General features: G+C 41.0%; 1 protein-coding gene across 15 annotated transcripts in view; it reads right to left on the bottom strand.

Moving 5' to 3' along the window:
- Positions 1-20000, bottom strand: part of AFDN (afadin, adherens junction formation factor) — a 139627-nt gene that overhangs the window by 10978 nt on the left and 108649 nt on the right. For 12 of the 15 annotated variants that reach the window (XM_032267062.1, XM_032267069.1, XM_032267063.1 and 9 more), the window contains 7 exons: positions 18462-18527; positions 18180-18253; positions 17590-17708; positions 14750-14944; positions 14018-14109; positions 13489-13674; positions 9773-10774 (listed from right to left, as the gene is read on the bottom strand). In XM_032267062.1, the coding sequence (XP_032122953.1) occupies positions 9773-10774; positions 13489-13674; positions 14018-14109; positions 14750-14944; positions 17590-17708; positions 18180-18253; positions 18462-18527 (1734 nt within the window). Of the gene's footprint in view, positions 1-7446; positions 7483-9772; positions 10775-13488; positions 13675-14017; positions 14110-14749; positions 14945-17589; positions 17709-18179; positions 18254-18461; positions 18528-20000 lie in introns of all 15 variants that reach the window. The other 3 variants (XM_032267073.1, XM_032267077.1, XM_032267074.1) reach the window with 1 other exon arrangement.

The following is a 20000-nucleotide window of genomic DNA, read 5'->3' as shown; positions in this document are numbered from 1 at the left end:
ATTTCCTTCTGAGCTGGCACAGACCCGGGCCACAGGAACACCCACAGCTCTGTTATCATACATCATGAATCAATATTTCTAGGATCAAAATGAAACTTAAAGCCATCTGGTTTAATCTAGTTCAATCTCTAACCTCTGCAGGAATACCCTACATAAAATTTCTATGTGTTTCAATTTCTACAGAATTACCAGTTTGTCTATAAATTGTAGCAGAAATATAAGAATGCTAATTTCTGGGATTTGAATTGTGTTTGTATGTATTTTTATTAAAATAAAAATCTAACAATTTCACTCTCCCTTGATTTCTGCGAAGAAAAAACTATATCTGGTGAGAAAAAAGAAATTAACCTGTGTTCTTAGGCTTTTTCATGCCAATAAACAATAATAAAACATCTTAGAAAAAAATAAAATTGCCTTCTCAAAGAGACAAATAATTGAACTGTCTCTTTAGAATAACCTATTCATACCCCAGAGGGATATTGGGATGACTAGCTTTGAGGGTGTTTATGGCAGGAGAGGATGCCACTAACAATCCAGAAGGAAGCACTCAGGGATGCCTTGCCCCTGAGAACCAGCCACAGCTCCCCATGGGCTTCCTGCCCAAGAGGCCACAGCAAAGGATGGAAACATTCAGCAAGAATTTCAGGGGTCTGGAGAAGTGATGAGAAACAGTGCAGAAACAAAAATGGGAAAATAAAGCAAGTGACAGTATTAAATATTCTACAGAAAAGTAATTAAGGGTGGAATGTAAAATTGCATCAATATAACATGGGTCTTTGCCTTTCCAACAAAGCACAAACTAATTTATGTTAATATTTTCTAGCCCTGATTAAAAGTAAGTGCTGAGCGAGAAAGTGTTACACAATGATAGAGCCAACCAGTTCTTTCAAATAGAGGCATATTGTAAGAAATCAGAACAATGATCATTTTCATAATTGTAAGTACAGATGCTTCCTTATAAATCTATAAACAGGCACTTTCTTCTTAAAAACCTCGATTCTTCCAAATCTGGAAAGCAGTAAGCGAGGAACCCCTCCTTGCATTCAGCTCATTATTTACTATTTGTGAAGGAGGCAAATTAACCAGCACCAGTGTGATCAGGACAGTTTGTTTCTACTCTTTGGCTAATTCATCTATTTCCATTTCCAAAACATAAATTGTTTTGTTCTTTAAAGCTATGTTGCTTTACTCCCACTATTCACAAAGCATTAATGAAAAAAATGAGAATTTCTTAATTTGCTCAAAATAATAGCTTAAAACGATATATTGAATTGTATGGCTTACTTACATTCAGTAACAGTTAAAGGATGTTTGAACTTAAATTACAAACTTAATCATCCTTCAATCCAGTGCAAACTGCCTATTACATTAGCACTTTGATTAAAAGAATGAAAAGTTACATGCTACCAAAGTAGCCTTGCAGGAAGTGATATTTTAGGGAAGAGCAGAATCGATTAAAAAAATAACTATTGGCCGGGCGCGGTGGCTCACGCCTGTAATCCCAGCACTTTGGGAGGCCGAGGCGGGTGGATCACACGGTCAAGAGATCGAGACCATCCTGGTCAACATGGTGAAACCCCGTCTCTACTAAAAATACAAAAAATTAGCTGGGCATGGTGGCGCGTGCCTGTAATCCCAGCTACTCAGGAGGCAGGAGAATTGCCTGAACCCAGGAGGCGGAGGTTGCAGTGAGCCGAGATTGCGCCATTGCACTCCAGCCTGGGTAACAAGAGTGAAGCTCCGACTCAAAAAAAAAAAAAAAAAAAAAAAACTATTACCTGATGAATCAAGACCATGCAGACTAAAAATTATTCTAAATCAAGAACTATGCTGGGATTTCAGAGCCAGTACACAGCAAGCTTGAACCAAGGTTCTGCTATACGGGTAGTCCACATTCCCCAAAACAAGTGTTTTCATATTTTCAGGATACACACACACACACACGTTCAGGTCTTTGTGTTTATAATTTTGTACCATGAAAATGAAACTTGTATCTGAACATAAAACAGGGTTATAATACCCTTTACTTGTTGACAAATCACTGAAAACACGACTCTGTTAAAGCCTTTTTCTCTAGACTTTTTCTGTGCATCCTTCCTCCCATTAAAAATGTCTACCCTAAAAAAATTTTAAGGACAAAAACATGAAGAAAATTCCTGATTATATCATTTATTACAAATTAAAGACTGAATCAGAAGGTTTTGGTGCCTTTGGTACCCTAACACCTGGTTTTTAGACCAAGCAAAAGTCTCTGTCTTACGAACCCGATTTCCTCAGGAGGAAAGCGAAGTTCTCTCTCACCGTGGCAGAGTGTCTTAAACGACACCAGAAACACCATCCACAACAGCATGTGGTACTCTGAAAGGGTTAGCTCCGATCCTGTAGCACAGCCCACACACTCCTTTAAGGTTGAAGTAAAACGACCATTTTATTACAAGTTGTAAGACCTAGAGCTCAGCTGCTGAAATGCCCTTGTGGCAGACACTAAACGGAGTAATCCCCAGGTAGGACAGCGTGGCTCCAAGTGGCCTATGACATAAACTTGAAGTTCTTTTAGGGCAACTATTTTTATGCAACCGAACTCTGCATTCCACTCTGTAGTATATACATGTTGGCTTTAATGTGAACATATTTCTGCTCCTAACTCCCTGAGTAAACAGCCTTCCTGGAGATGCACTGCAGCTATGCTATGGCTTTGATATTCTGGGCAGGGCCCATTTTCATTCCAGGGGTATTCCAATGTGAATAGACAAAATACTGTCTGACTTCCCACAGAGAGGTTTCTCTGGAGAAACAATTCTGAAATTAGGCTTCCTACTAATTCCTGCTTGAAATTTTTATAAGGCTTTAAATTCAGCCCCTTCTACACCTGGGATGCTCAAGAGGGGTATGGCCCGTTTCTACAGTTCTATGCTAAAAACCAGAGGAAAGCAGAATGGGGGAAGGCCCAGCTTGGGTTTTGTGTAAGGAAAGCAGCAGGGCTGCTGAAATCTTTGAAGACATTTTCTCACTGCTATTACTCCCAGGGCTGGAATTTCTCCTGTGAGCTCTCCTGTCTCATGTTCCCCGAGTCAGCAGATGACCCACTAACCTGCGCCTAGCCACTGAGAGATTTGTCAAACCAGGTAAATTTCCAGAGAAGGGTTCCTGCCACTATTGTGTTATAAAAACAGGCATTTTTGTGTCCTACAAAGAGCACCTAATATGAATTCAGAAAATTATGGTTAAAATCTTCACTCTCACTTGATCCATGTGATACGAGTATCCCTTATCGAAAAGGCTTGGAACTAGAAGTGTTTCAAATTTTGGATTTTTTGATTTTGGGACTATTTGCATATACATAAAGAGATATCCTGGGGACAGGACTCAAGTCTAAATATGAATTTGATTTCTGTCTCATACACACTTTATACATATAGCCTAAAGGTAATTTTGTACAGTATTTTAAATAATTTTGGACATCCAACAAAACTCTGAATGCAACCTGTCATTGAGGTCAGGTGTGGAATAATGTGGTGTAATGCTGATGCTCAGTGAGTTTTAGATCTGGGATTCTGGATTTTCAGATTAGGAATGTTTGACCTGTGCTGGCCAAGTCTCTCCCGTGCTGGGTGAAGAGACCCTGGCTCTCACCTGCTTTGTGTGACACTGGGCCAGTTTCTTCCATGCCAGCTTCAGCCCTTGTGCTCTGCCATAGAACAGGCTCATCATGAAGAAATGAGAGGAACATACGCAGTATGGGCAATCTGGAGCAATGAAGGCATGAGCCACATCCCCTGTCATCAGGGGGAGGACTAGCTACTACCCGAGGCATCAGCCAGGCAAAGCTGTAGCCACAGTCAGCGCCCTCCATGGTCCTAACTAACCAGCTATTCAAGGTAGAGACAGGATCCAAGGACAGGACAGAGTACTCTGCGGGAGAAAACAGACGTCCTGACGAATTCCACGTGTCCTGGATTTGCCCATGGGATACAAAGGAAAAGCTCTAAAGACAGTGGGCTTTGTCATAACCTAGTGCTAAAGGAGATCCCTCCAGCAAGTCAGACTTTAGTCTGAACATGACTTATACACCACCTCAGTCATTAGGAGACGACCTAATAACAGTTCTACTCTTGAGCTGCTAACAGCTCACCTTTGAGAGCTTGGGACCTTGGCCCGGAATCCGATCCCACTCACTCTGCATTACTGACTGCCTACTACATGCCAGAACTCTTCTAGAAAACTTGGACGAACGTCACTCTTCCCATGGAGGTGGTGCTACCCAGAGGAGACACACACCAATACAGTAATGTATATAGCATGTCCACAGAGAAACGAGCAGGACACAGTGAGGCCGGTGGGCCCCCCCAATATGCAGTGCGGACTGGTGGGCCCCTGAAAAGGTGGCATTTGAGAGTCACCTGCATGTGCCAAGAAAGCCAGCCATGGAGACAGGCAGGGACCTTCCCAGTGGCCCAGCATGTGGAGGGTCACTAGAAGGCAGGCAGGCAGACTGGTGGGCAGTGGGTGAGGGCGTGAAGAGGGATGACATCCAGACAAACCAAATAGCACCTGCAGGCCCCAGGCCACCCTGGACTGCCTAAGTAAAGGGAGAGACTTATGAGGGTAGTGCAGATGTTCTCGTGGGATTGCTGTATGCTACGTCAAGGCTGTCCTGTGAAGGTACTGGGAGGCAGCACCAAGGGATCCAGCCAGTCTCTCGCAGGGACCTAGGCAGGAAAGGAGAGAAACTCTGGTGACAGGGGCATAGAGGTTGGTCAGGTTGTTAAGGAGGTCAAGCCAGGAGTTTCTGAACAGAGAAAAAAGGGGGCGATGGATGACTGTGAGGTTTTTTGTCTGAGCAACTCAAAGCATCAGCTGAAACGGGGAAGGCTGAAGACAGAATGATCAGCAGTGCAGGGTGAGTTAAGGAGACAAAGATTTCACTTTGAGCATGTTGCATTCGAAAAGTCTTACTTGACTCCATGTGGAGATGTTACATGGGCAGGTGGATATCTGAGTCTTTAGTGCGCAAGAAGTCTGGACTAGAAATCAAATGGGGACACTGCTGACATCAAAATGGTGCTGCCGTCTCAGATCAGAAGTGAGCACAGAGGATGGAGAAGGCTGGCCCTGCACTGACAGGGGTGATGGGTCACAGAGAGACCAGGGGGAAGAGCAGAAACCAGTGCAGGCAGCCTCCCAACTTTATGAAACTCAGCTGCTTCCACACAGGAAAAGATCTGTCTCATTTACCTGATTACCTACCTGATGTGTCTAAGAAAATATCTTAAGAACTGAGTAGTGTCACTCACTACCAAATATATAGTCACACATTTGTCCTTAACCAAATTAAGGAGAGGGCTAATAACAGAACAGGGTCTCCTAGAGTAACATGCTAATTCTTACATAGCAAGAATTCTATAGTTTTTTTTTTTTCTTTTTCTTTTTTTGAGCCAGAGCCTTATTCTATCCCCCAGGCTGGAGTGCAGTGGTACAATCCCGGCTCACTGCAACCTCCACCTCCTGGGTTCAAGAGAGTCTCATCCCTTAGCCTCCTGAGTAGCTGGGATTACAGGTGCCCACTACCATACCCGGCTAATTTTTGTATTTTAGAGACGAGGTTTCACCATGTTGGCCAGGCTGGTCTTGAACTCCTGACCTCCCGTGATTTGCCTCCCTTAGCCTCCCAAAGTGCTGGGATTACAGGTATGAGCCACCATAATTTTTATTTTTAATAAAAATACATTTTATAAATAATAAAATAAATTTTATTATTTATAGAATAAAATATTTATATTTTATTCTATAAATAATGAGGTGCTGTTAATATTTACTCAGGAAATGGGCTAAGAAATGCTCAGAAACGTGGTTAAGATAAATATTAAGGCTCAAAATAATTATCTTTTAAAGAAAGAAAAACTCTAAATTATTTCTATGAAACAAAAATCTTATTGCAAGCATTATTCTTAAGTATTACTGTTCATGTGTCATAGAATTCTTCATAGTATAAGAAACTCTCTTTGGGCCTGCAGAGCTGGCTGGTGTCTTCAGGGCCTCAGGTCAGTGCTCACGATGCCATGGATGCTAAGCAAGTATCTGCTGTATTAATATCTCACATTAAGGTGACTCTGATTAATATCTTCCAGCTACACATAAGTACACTGAAACACATAAAGTAGGGAGAAAAATGTGTACTTTTAAATCTTTCATGTAAAAAAAAAAAATGCAGAGCTCAGAAAATATGACTTCCAATCACCAAGGAGGGGAAGTGTTTTTAAGAAAGGGCTCACACCTGTAATCCCAGCACTTTGGGAGGTTGAGGCAGGTGGATCATGAGGTCAGGAGTTCAAGACCAGCTTGGCCAACATGGCGAAACCCCATCTCTACTGAAAATACAAAAATTAGCCTGGCGTGGTGGTGGCACATGCCTGTAATCCCAGCTACTCGGGAGGCTGAGGCAGGAGAATCACGTGAACCCAAAAGGAGGAGGTTATGGTGAGCAGAGATCACACCACTGCACTCCAGCATGGGTGACAGAGGAAGACTCCACCCCCCCAAAAAAAAGGAAAGCAGGAAGGAAGGTAGAGGAAGGAAGGGAGGCAGGGAGGAAAGAAGGGTTCCTCTCTAAGGCAATACTGCCACTGTGCTCAACTGAGGGGAAAAAAGAAAAAGGGACTATTATTTAGTGACAAGACCATTCAAGTCAAACCGTGATTCACGAATTTTAAATGTATTGTCTGATACTGACTTTTGTCTTTAGAAGTTGACTAGAATTTGTCTTTAAGTTTATATAAATATATCAGTCACAGTGTAATTGTCTAGCAGGTGATAAAGATACCATACTCAAGCATGGTAGGCCCTAAATGACAGCCAAATTTCCCCAATATGACAATAAACACTTTGAATTTACAATAGACCATGATCTGAAGTATTTTTCAGCAAACTGATAAATTGGCATGGCTGATAAACTGAATTAAAATCCACGTTATATTAGTAAAGAAAACAGAATACATGTCACTGGAAATCTCTTACTCCACCAATAGACAGTTATGTCTTAACTGGCAAATAATGTCAATACCCTTTCAACTAAGTTTGTAACAACTGAATATTTAAAATCTATGTCTAATGTGAAAAGAATAAAATAAATAACTCATTGCAAAATTCATTTCATTTGTTCATGTACTTATGACTACGTAAGAATACACGGAATCAATTCATGACTGAAACTGAGAAAGGGTCAAAACCATAAACAAACAGTAACACTTAAAATTAACGAAGAAAAGCAAAGAGTGACTAAATCTAGGAACATTCAAAGGCATGCTTCTAAAGTGTCAGGAACCCCATCTCCTGATGGAGGACACCCCTACAGAAAACTGATCTACTAAAACATCAAACAGCCACCACTGAAAGAAAAGAAAATCAAGACAGGAAAAAAGTACCAAAGGGAAAGAAACAAGAACATACCAAATCTAGAACAGAGATTGCTGGCATAGCAGTCTGCTGCAGGTAACAGAGAAAGAAAAAAAAAAAGAAAGATGAAGTGTGGAAAAAAAAGTTAGGTTTAGACCTGTAATCTGCCATCGGCATATTTTGTCACTATCACGCGTCATCTGTGTTTCGACAACTTGATGAGAAAGGTAAAGAACTACAGACTAACTTCTAGTATTCAGAAACAGAAAAACACCCACATGGTATTAAATGAGTTTCATCGTTAGGAAACATAGAAAATAAAAAACAGCAAAATTTCCCTTAGCTTTCTTATTTGGAGACCAAGATACTAATTGTAATAGAACTACTAAGCAAAAAAACAAATATTTTCTTCACTAAATTATCATAAGAAACTTTCCAAATATCATAATTCATACTAAAAGACTTTGAAATATTCAATGTTGTAACCATTTGGAAAAACTGAGAGACTCAAACAAAAGCTTAGTCCTCACAGAAAAGAACAATTATAGAGATACTACAAGGCATTTGCTAATTTTTCACCACTGTCAGGATACAATAGTGAATAGTGCTGATGCTGTTGATTTATCTGCTATAGGCAACAGCTGTATATTCAGAGTTGAAAATGCAGTGAAGGAAAGGCATCCTCTCGGCTTTTGGGGTGCGGGCAACACAAGGCCGAGCAGGGCCTTAGGTTCCTAATGAATCCATCTTACTGTACCCATGAGTGACAGTGGCCAGGGCAGAGAAACAGACACCTGGTGCCAGTGCCGGTAGGCCCAGCACCCCCCAGACAGCTCTGATGGGGAGGGACAATCACTCCAAGAATCCTTACCAGGGAACATAGTACTTTTAAAGTACTGTATTTTTGAAGCTATTTTAAAGTAAACTAGCTATTAATGTAGTGGTTGCTTTTTCAAATAAAACAGTGCTTACAGTAAACACAGCTAGCTACTCATCAGGAAGTTTACTACTGATGACTTGACAAATACTAATGACAACAGTAGTAAAACAATGTAATAATTCACACTTTGGCCTCATTTAAGAAACTTATGTGTCTAAGGGGACTCAAGCTGAGTTTTCGGGAAAGTTTTACATATATACACATTTTGGCTGAGATATGTACCTATTAAGAAGTATGTGTGAGAGAGACATTTCAGAAAAAATTCGCAGAGCAAAGTGAAAAAGAATCACACTGCTGGGCTCTAAGGATCTAAGGACTCACAGATTATTATCTAAGTCAAATTTCACTGTGAGGTAAAAAGATCAAAATGTCTGACCTAATAGCTCCTGGTAGAGCTTTACTATAAACAGCATAAAAAAATAGTTGAGATTAGAAGCAGAATCCAGAAGATAAAAAGAACATGGCTCTGGGTATCTTTTCTCAGAATATCACACTGTGTTTAAAAAATAAAAAAAATCACTAAAACTCATGAACACAATATGATCAACAGCATTCTCTCTAAATTAATATTAATAAATGCCCAAATTAATAACAATAAATGATTCTTAACAGTTCTTTTTATAGAGGAAGAAAGTCTTGCCTTTATCTAAAATTTTTGCATAACAATTTATTGTTAAATGAATTTAAATTTTACTTTTGTTCTTTATTTAAAAAAAATATTTTTATAATATGGAGAAATAATAAAATCAGGTATCAGTATCTCTATGCTACAGTTGGAATATAACTGTTTATTACCTCAATAAATGCTTGCTTCTTCAACAGTACAACTACTGTGAAGATTCTTTTTGGTAATGACTGTAAATGTAATGATCTGAACAGTTTCATTTGTTAACCACCACAAAGTGCTGACAATCAAGACCAGGGGCCAGCCAATGGTCTGCCCTATGTTTCTGTAAATAAAGTTTTATTTGCACATAGACATGCCCGTATGTTTATGTGTGTCTGTGGCTGCTTTGCACTACAATAGCAGAGCTGGGTGCTGCCAGAGTCCACATGGCCTGCAAAGTATCAATCTGGCCCAGGAAGAAAAATTTTGCCAACCCCGGATCAAGATTATTACTGGTCATTAACAAATACTTGTTTTCTCAACTGAAGTGTTAAGGAGAAAGATAATTATGAGTTTGCTAATGAAAACAATCAAGTTCCATCTGAATTGTATTTAATACTTGTCAAAGCATGTCTCAAAAAATTTAGCCTTATAGCCCTGACTCATTTCTCTATGACATCAGCCAAAAGTAATACATACAATAAAATATTATAAACCTAGGGGCGCTTTTAATCCTTCTCAAGATCAGGGCCTAGCTACCCCCTTAAGAAAGCTGAAGAAACTAAGAATATAGGGCCCACAGATAGGCAGAGCCAAAGCACTCTCCCCTTTACCCTCGCTCTTCGTTCAGCCTCCAGGCGCTGCATGATCAGCATGGTGTCCACATCATCATCCTCCTCCTCCTCGTCATCTTCGTCCTTCTGCTTCGACTCCTGGAGTCGCTTCTGGAACTGCCACTCCAGCATGAGCTTGCGCAGCCGGTCGCTCTCCTCGGCGCTGCGGTCCGGTTTGCTCTGGAGCTCCTGGATCTCCTTGCTCAGCATGTCTACGATGTGCATCTGCTGCTGCTTCTCCAGCTTCTCCTTAGCATCGCGCTTCCACGGGTCAGGGGACAGACTGTCCCCTGAGGAAAGCTCCTCTTTGCTGACTGTGATGTACTGCAGGTCCCTGCGCTCGATAGTGCGGGGCTGCTGCTGAGGCTGCAGCTCCCGGATGACGGTTTCTTGGGGCCTCTGGAGGGTGGAAGGCTTTTCGGGCTTCATCTGTTGAGCGGTCAGGGGAGAAAACGGAGTAGGGTTTAGGGACTGAGTGCGCATCTGGCCCAACTTCCTCTCCTGCTCTCTCCGCTTCCTCTCCCGCTCCTCTTCCAGGCGGGCCTTCTCCTTCTCATACCAGCGCTGATGCTCTTCTCTCTTTTTCCGTTCTGCAGCAGCCACCTGCGCAGACGGGACTCCTATCTGGTTGACAGAAGGAGGTGGTGGGAGAGGCAGATCCATGGACATTCCATCGAAATCACCGGCATAGTGGACGGGAGGCGGCGGGGGTGGCGGAGGCAGGTCTGTTCGGAGGGGCTGGGAAATGGCCACAGGGGTGGCCGGTACGGCTGCTGGTGTTTTCCAACGGCCAGGGCCGCTTTTGGTCAGCGTGGAAGCAGGGGTGACCGGCTTAGAGGAATGGTTCAGGTGCTCTTGGCTAGATGTACTAGAGTCCAGTGAGGAGCTCTGATTTACCCACATATCACTATCGGACTTGCGGTCTAGAGCCGCCTCTATTCGATGCCGCTCAAGCTGGTAAGCTTTATCTTCTCGAAGTTCTTCTTGGGAACGTGTAACACGCTGGAAAAAGAAAAAGAACTATATTTTGGCCATTTACTAGAAATTACAAAATATCTACAAACATTGTATCTTCAGACAGAGGAAAAACTGTTGAATGTACAGAAAGAGACTGAGACTGCCCTATATAGCTCATTGGCTAATGTGGAATAACAGTGAATGCACCTGTAAAAAGAATAAAAAGCGGGCGAGCATGGTAGCTCACACCTGTAATGCCAGCACTTTGGAAGGCTGAGGTGGGTGGACTGCTTGAGCCCAGGAGTTTGAGACCAGCCTGGGCAACACAGTCTCTGTCTCAAGGGGAAGGAAAAGGCAAAGCTGTCCTTTCTCTCTGCAAACAGGCCCTTCAGTGCCAGTGGCCATCCTCACCCTCCTCACTCTCCTGCAGTGCCCTGCACCATCTCCAGTGCAGGGCCAGACATGCGACTTGGACTTCAAAGTAATGAGTGTGATTGGTCATAATATGTAAAAATTAACAATGGGGACTTCTCTAATTTCTATTACGAGTAATTACTAAATCTTAACCATTTAACCATCTGTGACTTTCTAAATTTTACAAGCTGAGGGCTGGCTTCCTGAGCTCTTTGACAGAGCTGTGCACAGTAAGGCATGGACAATTCCTACACATCTGAGATACAAAGCTCTACAATGCATTAGTATAAATTTGTTGAATACAAAGGTGTGTGTGTGTGTGTGTGTGTGTGTGTGTGTGTGTGTGAGAGAGAGAGAGAGAGAGAGAGAGAGAGAGAGACAGAGAGAGAGACAGGAATGACCCTGGGGGTGCGGAGAGAGGGAGGGAGGGAGGGAGGGAGAGAGAGAGAAAGACTGAATAAGTACACTTTTCCCAAAGGGCTAGTCTGAAGGCTGAGAAACGGCACATCTGAAAGGGGTCTATTCAAATAAACGTGATCACTATGAGGGCTGCATCAAATATCTTTTTCCTGCCCTGTTAACGAGTAGAAATTAAAGAATGTAAGCTGGGAAAACAAATTGTTTCCTTTTTCTCAAAAAGCAAACCAACAAGAAAGATGTAGTATCGCTTCAAAAAGCAGTAGTCTCAAAGAAAGATGGAACATTTACTCCTAACATTTTGCTAGAGCTTTACTTAGGACACAGAAATAGTCTCATTACTGGGGTACGAAATCCATGGACCACATAAAAACAGAGACTGTGTCTACCACCGCTCCCTGATGCTGGAAGGGCTGACCTGAGTCACTCTTCTGCTCCTTTAAGACTTTGCACTGGCCCTGGATGCTGGCTCGAACTCTCCACCTCCCTGCTTAAATCCCATCATAATTCTTCAGTCATTCAACACTCTGGCCTCAGTTTCTCAACTTTCTCCTCTAGGTATTGTTTATCCATGTTGTGAGGTAGAAACAGGTAGCAGCTGTATACTATGAATGTGAAGACTTAATGGCACCCCCACAAAACAGGAAATAATGTGTGTAAAGATGGGATTCCATGTGTGCACTATAAATCGGGTTGTCGTGAACATGGGAAGCAGATTCTCCTAAGTTCTAACAAAAGATACTAGAAAAACTAGGGCACAAAATTACTCTATTTTTAAAGAGAAATTTGGGGGAAGGCAGCTTCTCCCAAAGAACTCCAGCTTTTGGTGACAGAGGACATCCAAAACTCCCAAGACTGGGCCTAGGTGATCAGGCCCACCTAGGAAAACAGGAGGAATAACCAGCAGACCAGACAAAAGGACAAGAAATCTCCTGATGGCCAATATTTGTGGCCTGAAGAGTGCTTTCTGCCCTCAGAAAACAGGCTCCTCCTCATCTGTATCACAGCGTCCAGGTCCTCAGTGCAATCCTCTCTCCTCTGCCTATTTACCCATTTATCAAGGCTCGGCTCAAATCCCATCTCAACTCTCAATTTAGTCTTTGCCAGCCACTCTAAGAACGTGGATCTTCAGAATTCCCGCAGCATTTGTGATCCAGAGCACATCTTTGTTACAGATCCTAGACTGTTCCTTAAAGCATACCTTTAATTTCTTCTCCCAATCTTTCACCATGCAAATAGTTACCTTTCTAAAAAGAAAACATTTAACATTCCCCAGCTTAACTACTCAGCATGGCACCTCCTGTCTACTAATGTGGACAAAACCCAAATTCCTGAGCTGTCACGTCAAGCCCTTCTGTCTGGCCCTGCTACCTTCGCTGCCCTAGATCCTGTCATTCCCTTCCCTCCACCCAGGGTTCCTGCTGAACTACTACACTTCTCTGTGCCTTGCCCTCCTCCTGGAAGGCCCTTCTGTGCACACAGCTGTGCCCAGGTTCTCGTCCAAGGCTGAGAAGCTCTGTCCCCCACTGGGACTTCTCCAGCACTGACCATGCTGTCTGATGTGTCTGTCTCATTTCCCTGCCACACCATGAGCTCCCGCAGGCAAGGACGGCTCTGAGTAGAAAGAGTGCAAAATATAACACCTGAGTTCTAATTTCTCACTTCTAAATCAGTGAACTTTGTCTTAAAAATTGCAAGGTCTTATATTACTAACATTTTGTTAATCAAACATCAGAGAACAAAGAATCCTTTTTCTTATTAAGTATTCGATTCTATCCCCCTTTTTCCTCAAATGTAATCACAAAACCGTTAAAGAAAAAAATAAAAGGTCGACAATGCTGTTCCATGGAAAATATTAATCGTGTCTTAGAACTCAGTTTTCACTCCTTGAGAGGTGAGAAAAATGTGTGGAATCTTCTATTTCTAACCTGAATTGCAATACTGGAATGATTACTATCTGTGTGCATATGTGGCTTTTCTTCATAATTTGGCCACTGGTTCTGAGGAGGAGCCATCCGATCCTGGGATTTGGAAGCTGGGAAGGTAAAATACTCTCTGGTGTACGTCTGAGTGGGGATGGGGTAGGCTTCAGGTCTAGGCGGAGGACTCTGCTCCTGTAAAATGTGAAGAACAAACAAAAGCGAGCTTTTTACAACCATACAGGCTAACTTGATTTTCAATGATCTGTTTTAAAATTTGAAAAACAGTAAATATGTTAAGTACTGCATTAAAAAGTATTTGATCCATACTGAGAACAATAACATTTCATTTTGCCCAGGCTTAATTTAAAACTGGTTTACCTAATATATTAAAAATCAAAAGATAAAACACTGCAGATTTAGCAATTATGATCAATGCTAACTCAGAGTAAAAACTGTACTAGATAACTGAGCTGTTCCAAGGGAAACCTAAGTATGGAAGTGCAGTAAAAGCCTTTTGCCCATCAATCAATCAGACCTCGGTGCAGAGGTTTCCAGTAGAGACAGATGTTATCTTCGCTGCTGTTCCAGAGGCATATGCACCTTTCCCTCCAGGACTAGGAGGCTGATCTGTTCAAGTCAGGAGGGGGGAAAAAAAGCTTAATATTACATAAACAAACTACATATAACATAAAATCTCCCTAAAGGCCTCATTGATTTTCATACTGCTAGTGAAGTGTCTTGCATAGAAACAAACAAACAAAAAAATCAAGGCAGATGAGAAATCAGGTTTTGGCATATCCACATCTACCTATAAATCATCAGAGCCCAGAGCTACAAAACAACCCTCTGTAACTCTGCATACCAGGCCAGGGACTGGTAAACATTTTCGGTAACAGGCCAGAAAGTAAATACTTTAGGCTTTGTGAGCCTTTGTCTCCTGCTGCATATCCTTCTATTATTTCTTCTGCTCTTTGTTAACCCTTTAAAAGTGTAAAAAATATTTTAGTTCCTGTTGGTAATTTGCCAACCCCAAACAGATATGTTATTAATGCATTTGCTTACCGCATTAACTGAATTTAAACTGTTTCCATCTTAGTTTTTGTTAGAGAAATGTTACTTATGATATCCCTTATGAAAACCATATCCTAGTTAGCCAATGCTTGCAGAGAATAATTTTAATTTAATAATTAACAAACCACAAACTGCCTCCTCTCGCTTCAGACTGTGACCGTGAGTGTACTTAGGAGCAAGAAAGTGTCACTCTTACTTGCTACGTTGGGGCTGGAACGGTGATCAGCTCTATTTTTCATCAGTCTATCATCACCAGGCAATTTCTTTGGTTCACTATATTCTGCCCAAGGCAGCTGAGGACTCTCAGGAGACCCATTTTGAGCTGAATTATTATAGAGCTCAAAGCCTTCACTCTTTGGTCGGGGTTTACCTGAGCCACGACGATCTGAAACTGGAATCAAAGTATATTCAGTATCTCTTAAGATTTTATTTTCCACACCCTGTTTATCATTAAATTTCCGTAAGAATGGTTCTTAGCATAAGAAATAAGGTGATTTTCCCTATAAAGGTCAGTTCTTTCTACAGAATCATAAAACAGCTCTTAAATAGATAACTGAGAATAAAGAAAATATTTTTACTTAATTGGTAGTGATGAGAAGATGAACACTTTCAAAGCTTATTTTCTCATTTCACTGTTGTAAGTAACAAATGTAAACATTTTTTAAAGTACATTTTTTAAAAAAGTTAAAAATAAACATGCTTCTCTGACTTCTTAGAAAAACATCTGAGCTCTTAAGCCCCCCGTGTGGTTGTCCTGAGCAGCCATCACGTGGCGTGAGCCTTCTGCTCCTGGCTGGCGCTGTCAGTTCTCCACCCTTTTGCTTGCCTACCCTGGTTTATCATCTACTGTTCACAGCTTCCCTCTGTGATTTCTAACTCGTATTCTAGTTTGGTTCTTTTAAATGACGGTAAACTAAGAAATCAGACAACCAAGATGTTAAATTCTACGTAAAACACATGCTGAGCAAGGGAGACAACATCACACTAGGTTTCGCTGAGATGCCCCTTGTGTGCTGTGTGTCTGCTTCAGTAAGCAGCAGGCCAGGTTTTCTGACACCTTGGTTTTAGCTGTGATTTGTTATATAAGGTACCAGCTTGAGGTTCTGGGCTGTGAAGTTTCTAGAATCCTACCTTATGGAGGAGCAGGCCATAAAGGCCATATTAAGAAGCCTATGTATACATTTAACAAGGTGCATTAAGGCTGATCTGGAAGGCATATAATGATTTAAGAGAAAATATGAATCATAATGGTTTTCTCCTATTGTGTCTGAACTAATTATTTTTAAAGCCCCAAACTTATACTGATTTTATTCTGAGATTCTTTTTGATGTAACTATAAAACCACAGTTCCCAAAAATAAGCTATTTAAATAACTAAGATTTTTAAGTGAATTACCATCATGCACCAAATAAGCCCATTTTGGTCAATGAACCACACCCATGACAGTGGTCTCCTAAGATTATAACAGAGCTGAAAAATCCCTATCTCCTAATGATGTCTTAGCCAGTGTAAAGCTGTAGTACAATGCGTTCCTTGTGTTTGTGGTTATGCCAGACTGCCCTGCCAGCTGTATACAAGTATAGCTCATACAGTTATACACAGTATATAACACTTGATAATGTAATAATGTAATGTAATGGGTTACAATTTATCTATTTTACTATACTACACTTTTTGTTGTCATTTTAGAGTGTACTCTCTTTACTTATAGAAAAAGTTAATGGTGAAGCAGACACAGGCAGGTCTGTCAGGAGGCCTTCCAGAAAAAGGCATTGCCATCACAGGAGGTGATGGCTCCATGGCATGTCACTGCCCTGAAGACCTTCCTGTGGGACTAGATGTGGAGGTGGAAGACAGTGACACTGATGATCCTGACCCTGTGCAGGCCTAAGCTAATGTGCGTGCTTATGTATGAGATATTAACCAAAAAGATAAATTTTAAAAAACCAGAAAATCACTTATAGGGTAAGGATATAAAGAAAATATTTCTGTACAGCTGTATAACATGTTTGTGTTTTAAGCTAAGTGTTACCACAAAAGAGTCAGAAGTGTTTTTAAAATTTAAAATTTTACATAGTAAAAAAAGTTACAGCAAGCTGTTAATTTATTATTAAAAGAAATTTTTTTTTCTTAAATTTGAAGTGTGCAGTGTTTATAAAGTCTACAGTAGTTATGGTCATGTCCTGGGCATTCACATTCACTCACCACTCACTCGCGGACTCCCCCAGGGCAACTTCCAGTCCTACAAGCCCCACGCACGGTAAGTGGCCTTCTACAGGTGTAGCACTGTTACTCTTTCACTGTTTTTTTTTTTTTTTACTGTAGTTTTTCTATGTTTAAATATGTTACCGCTGAATCATAGTTGCCTGCAGTATTTAGTACAGTGACATGCTGTACAGGTCTGCAGCCTAGGAGGAACAGGCTACACCATTTAAGCTTGTGTGAGTACAGTGTGAGGTGCACACAGTGATGAGATAAACTAAGAATGAGTTTGTCAGAATGGATCACCTTGCCAGGCGATGCATGACTGTGTACATAACGCGATCATCATGCCAGCATATGCAGGACTAACGGAACTACTCAGATACAAATAAATGCATATTTCTTCAGTGAAGAACTGAATGTACTCTTTCAACACCTGAAATCCTGAGTTTGCCTATCAAAACTGAAAACTGTTCATTCTCTAGTTTTTCCCAGTTCATCCTTAACGTGTCACATTCACTCTCTTCTGAGCATCCACCATGTGCTGGGCCTACAAAAGCTCACCAGCAGTCAACCAGCCCTGTGAGGGTGAAGCTGAATAGCTCCTGATGACAGGGAGGAGACCTGGTGACTCACAGTATGGGCTCCAAAGTCAGAGAGCCCACATGGGAATCCCGGACACTGAGCTTAAGCGCTCTCATCCTCAATTTCCTTATCTTTAAAAGCGGGGCAACAGTAACACCAGTACCTCCGCCATGGAGTTTTGTGACTATGCAAAGAGGCCATGGCTGTAAAACACAGAGTTGTGGCCACTATTTCCCTACTGGTCCTTACTTCTCTGCATCATGGGGGATGGCTGATTGAGGAGGGTGGCCAGACCGTGGTAGATGGCACCCTGCTTTGCTACTTCCAGTGTCACCACAGAGCTTGTTCTTGTCATGAGTTCTGCTGCCCTAGGAGAAGAAGATTACACATGTAAGAAAAACGAAATACAGTGCCTACTCTGTCATGAATAACTGTGATCACAGCAACTGAAAATCATGCTCCACAGCCTCATCTATTATTTTGGGTAATGGTTCTGACTTTCAGACAGCTTACTCACTACGCATTTTCTTCCTCTGAAAACTTGACTATGAACATAGGCAAACACATCTCCTGTTACCATATTAAGAACAGTAAGTTAATATTCAGAAATTTAAAGAAGTGTCAAGAGTATGTTTCTTTCAAGTTTCAAAGAAACTGTACTAGACTAAAATATGTATTTATAATTTGGTAACAATTGAAATGTCACGTACACTAACAAAGGTAAAGAGTAATATGAGCATAACGTTTTAGCATAGTTTTCATCTTCCAATTTCAAAACTTAATGCAAAAATCACCTAAAAATGCTAATACTAAGCTTCAAAAAAATAAATCAATGATACCTTTCCTGAGAGAGCCCAACCAGACTTCGTCCATCCACACTGAGGAGCTGATCACCTGCAGCTAGACGTCCATCCTAGGCACATCCACAGGTGTGTGCATGATTAGGGGTTGGAGAGCAAACGGAGAAGGGAGGAAGAAAAGGTAGTGATGAGTACATATCCTATTTGTTCTTCCAACAAACACTGTATAGTGTTACATAACTAAAAGTAGCAGCAGGATCTCTCACATCATTTGCTGAATACGGCACACTGAAAACATACTTCCTTCAAAATGATACTGACCACATCCGCAGCACCTCCTTTCACAACCGACTTCACATAGATTCCTAGTTTATCTTGACCAGCACCCTATGCAAAAACAAGGCGAACATACTGCATTGAAAATACACTGTAAGAAATGCATGATGCAGGAAAATAAAACAAAAATAAAGCCACCCATCATGTACACAGATAACTGCAACAACGCCCTGCTCCTCATTTTTAACATGAAAAATCAGTTATTCATGCATCAGCTTATGATGAGACTAAAACAGAGGCTTGGAAATATGAGGTTAATTTAAGAATCGTTCTTAACAGCTACAAGTGTAAGTGAACTAAAAGCTACTTGCGTGATATATACTCTTAATCATTTTAATACAAAAAACAACTCAGTACAGTATGTTTACATTTCACCGTTTACCTGTATCCTCCCCCTTATACCCTTGTTCTGTTCATACATAGGGTTTAAGATTTTAAATGATAAAAAAATTTCTTGTGGCAAACAATAAGAGAAACTTAGAGAAAATAATACAGAAAATAATCTGTATTATAACTCATGTACTGTAACAGTAAATAAATATTAAAGCAACAAAACCCAATTCACATAGAAGTGATGTATTATGAAAGAATAAAAAACTTCTGCTAGATAAATTTAAGTACTATATACAATTATTTTCAGAATCACCAATATTCCACTTGGATATCACAACTATACTAACCCTAACCCTGTAACAATCAAAATTTTGGACAATTTATTGCAAATTTCAAAGAAAACAATCCTATGCATGAAATTTTACATATTATGGATAGTACTATACAACTGAGCATAATTCCTTAGGTCACAACAATTGAAGGTAAATACAAATCCATTTCAACCATTACAAGGCATCGCATGCTAAGAGTAAAAATACGGCACAGAAAGGTGCAAAGCTGTGATTCAACAAATGACTTAATGAAAACAGATTTTCTATAACACCCTAGAACTATGTAATTTTCACTTGGAAACCACTCACATTTATCTCATTCAGTTAACAAGTTAAGTTTATAGAAGACAGCCTGACTGGCCAGCACTGCTGATCCTGACTCCCTTCCTCCCCTCAAGGAAAAACAAAACAAAACAAAATACCTGTAGCAGGTCAAATTTTGTAACCATAAAACCTACCATTACATACCTCATTTTTAAAACAGTATAATATTTCTTAATTTAACAAAGCAACTCCATTTTGGAAAGCAGTATACTTCAATGTGGTTACATTATCTGGGAACTAAGTTTATAAAAGTTCTACAGAACGCAAAATCAAGTATTCTTTGCAGCTTTGATCTGAATTTTCCATCTGTTCACTTCAACAATGCTCTGTGTCTGTCCACGCATCTCTCCCGTGGATGCCTTCCACTCTAGCCCCTATACCCCCATCTGTTTGTCCACACGTTTCCCCTGTGGATGCCTTCCACCGGTACCCCGACATCCTTCTGTCCACACATCTCTCCCGTGGATGCCTTCCACTTTAACCCCGACACCCTGTCTGTGTCTGTCCACGCATCTCTCCCGTGGATGCCTTCCAC

Source organism: Sapajus apella, unplaced genomic scaffold, assembly GCF_009761245.1.
Source record: "Sapajus apella isolate SASKATOON/1434 unplaced genomic scaffold, GSC_monkey_1.0 scaffold165, whole genome shotgun sequence".
NCBI lineage: Eukaryota > Metazoa > Chordata > Mammalia > Primates > Cebidae > Sapajus > Sapajus apella.
Note: the sequence above shows the minus strand (reverse complement) of the source record. Positions and strands in the feature narration are given on the sequence as shown.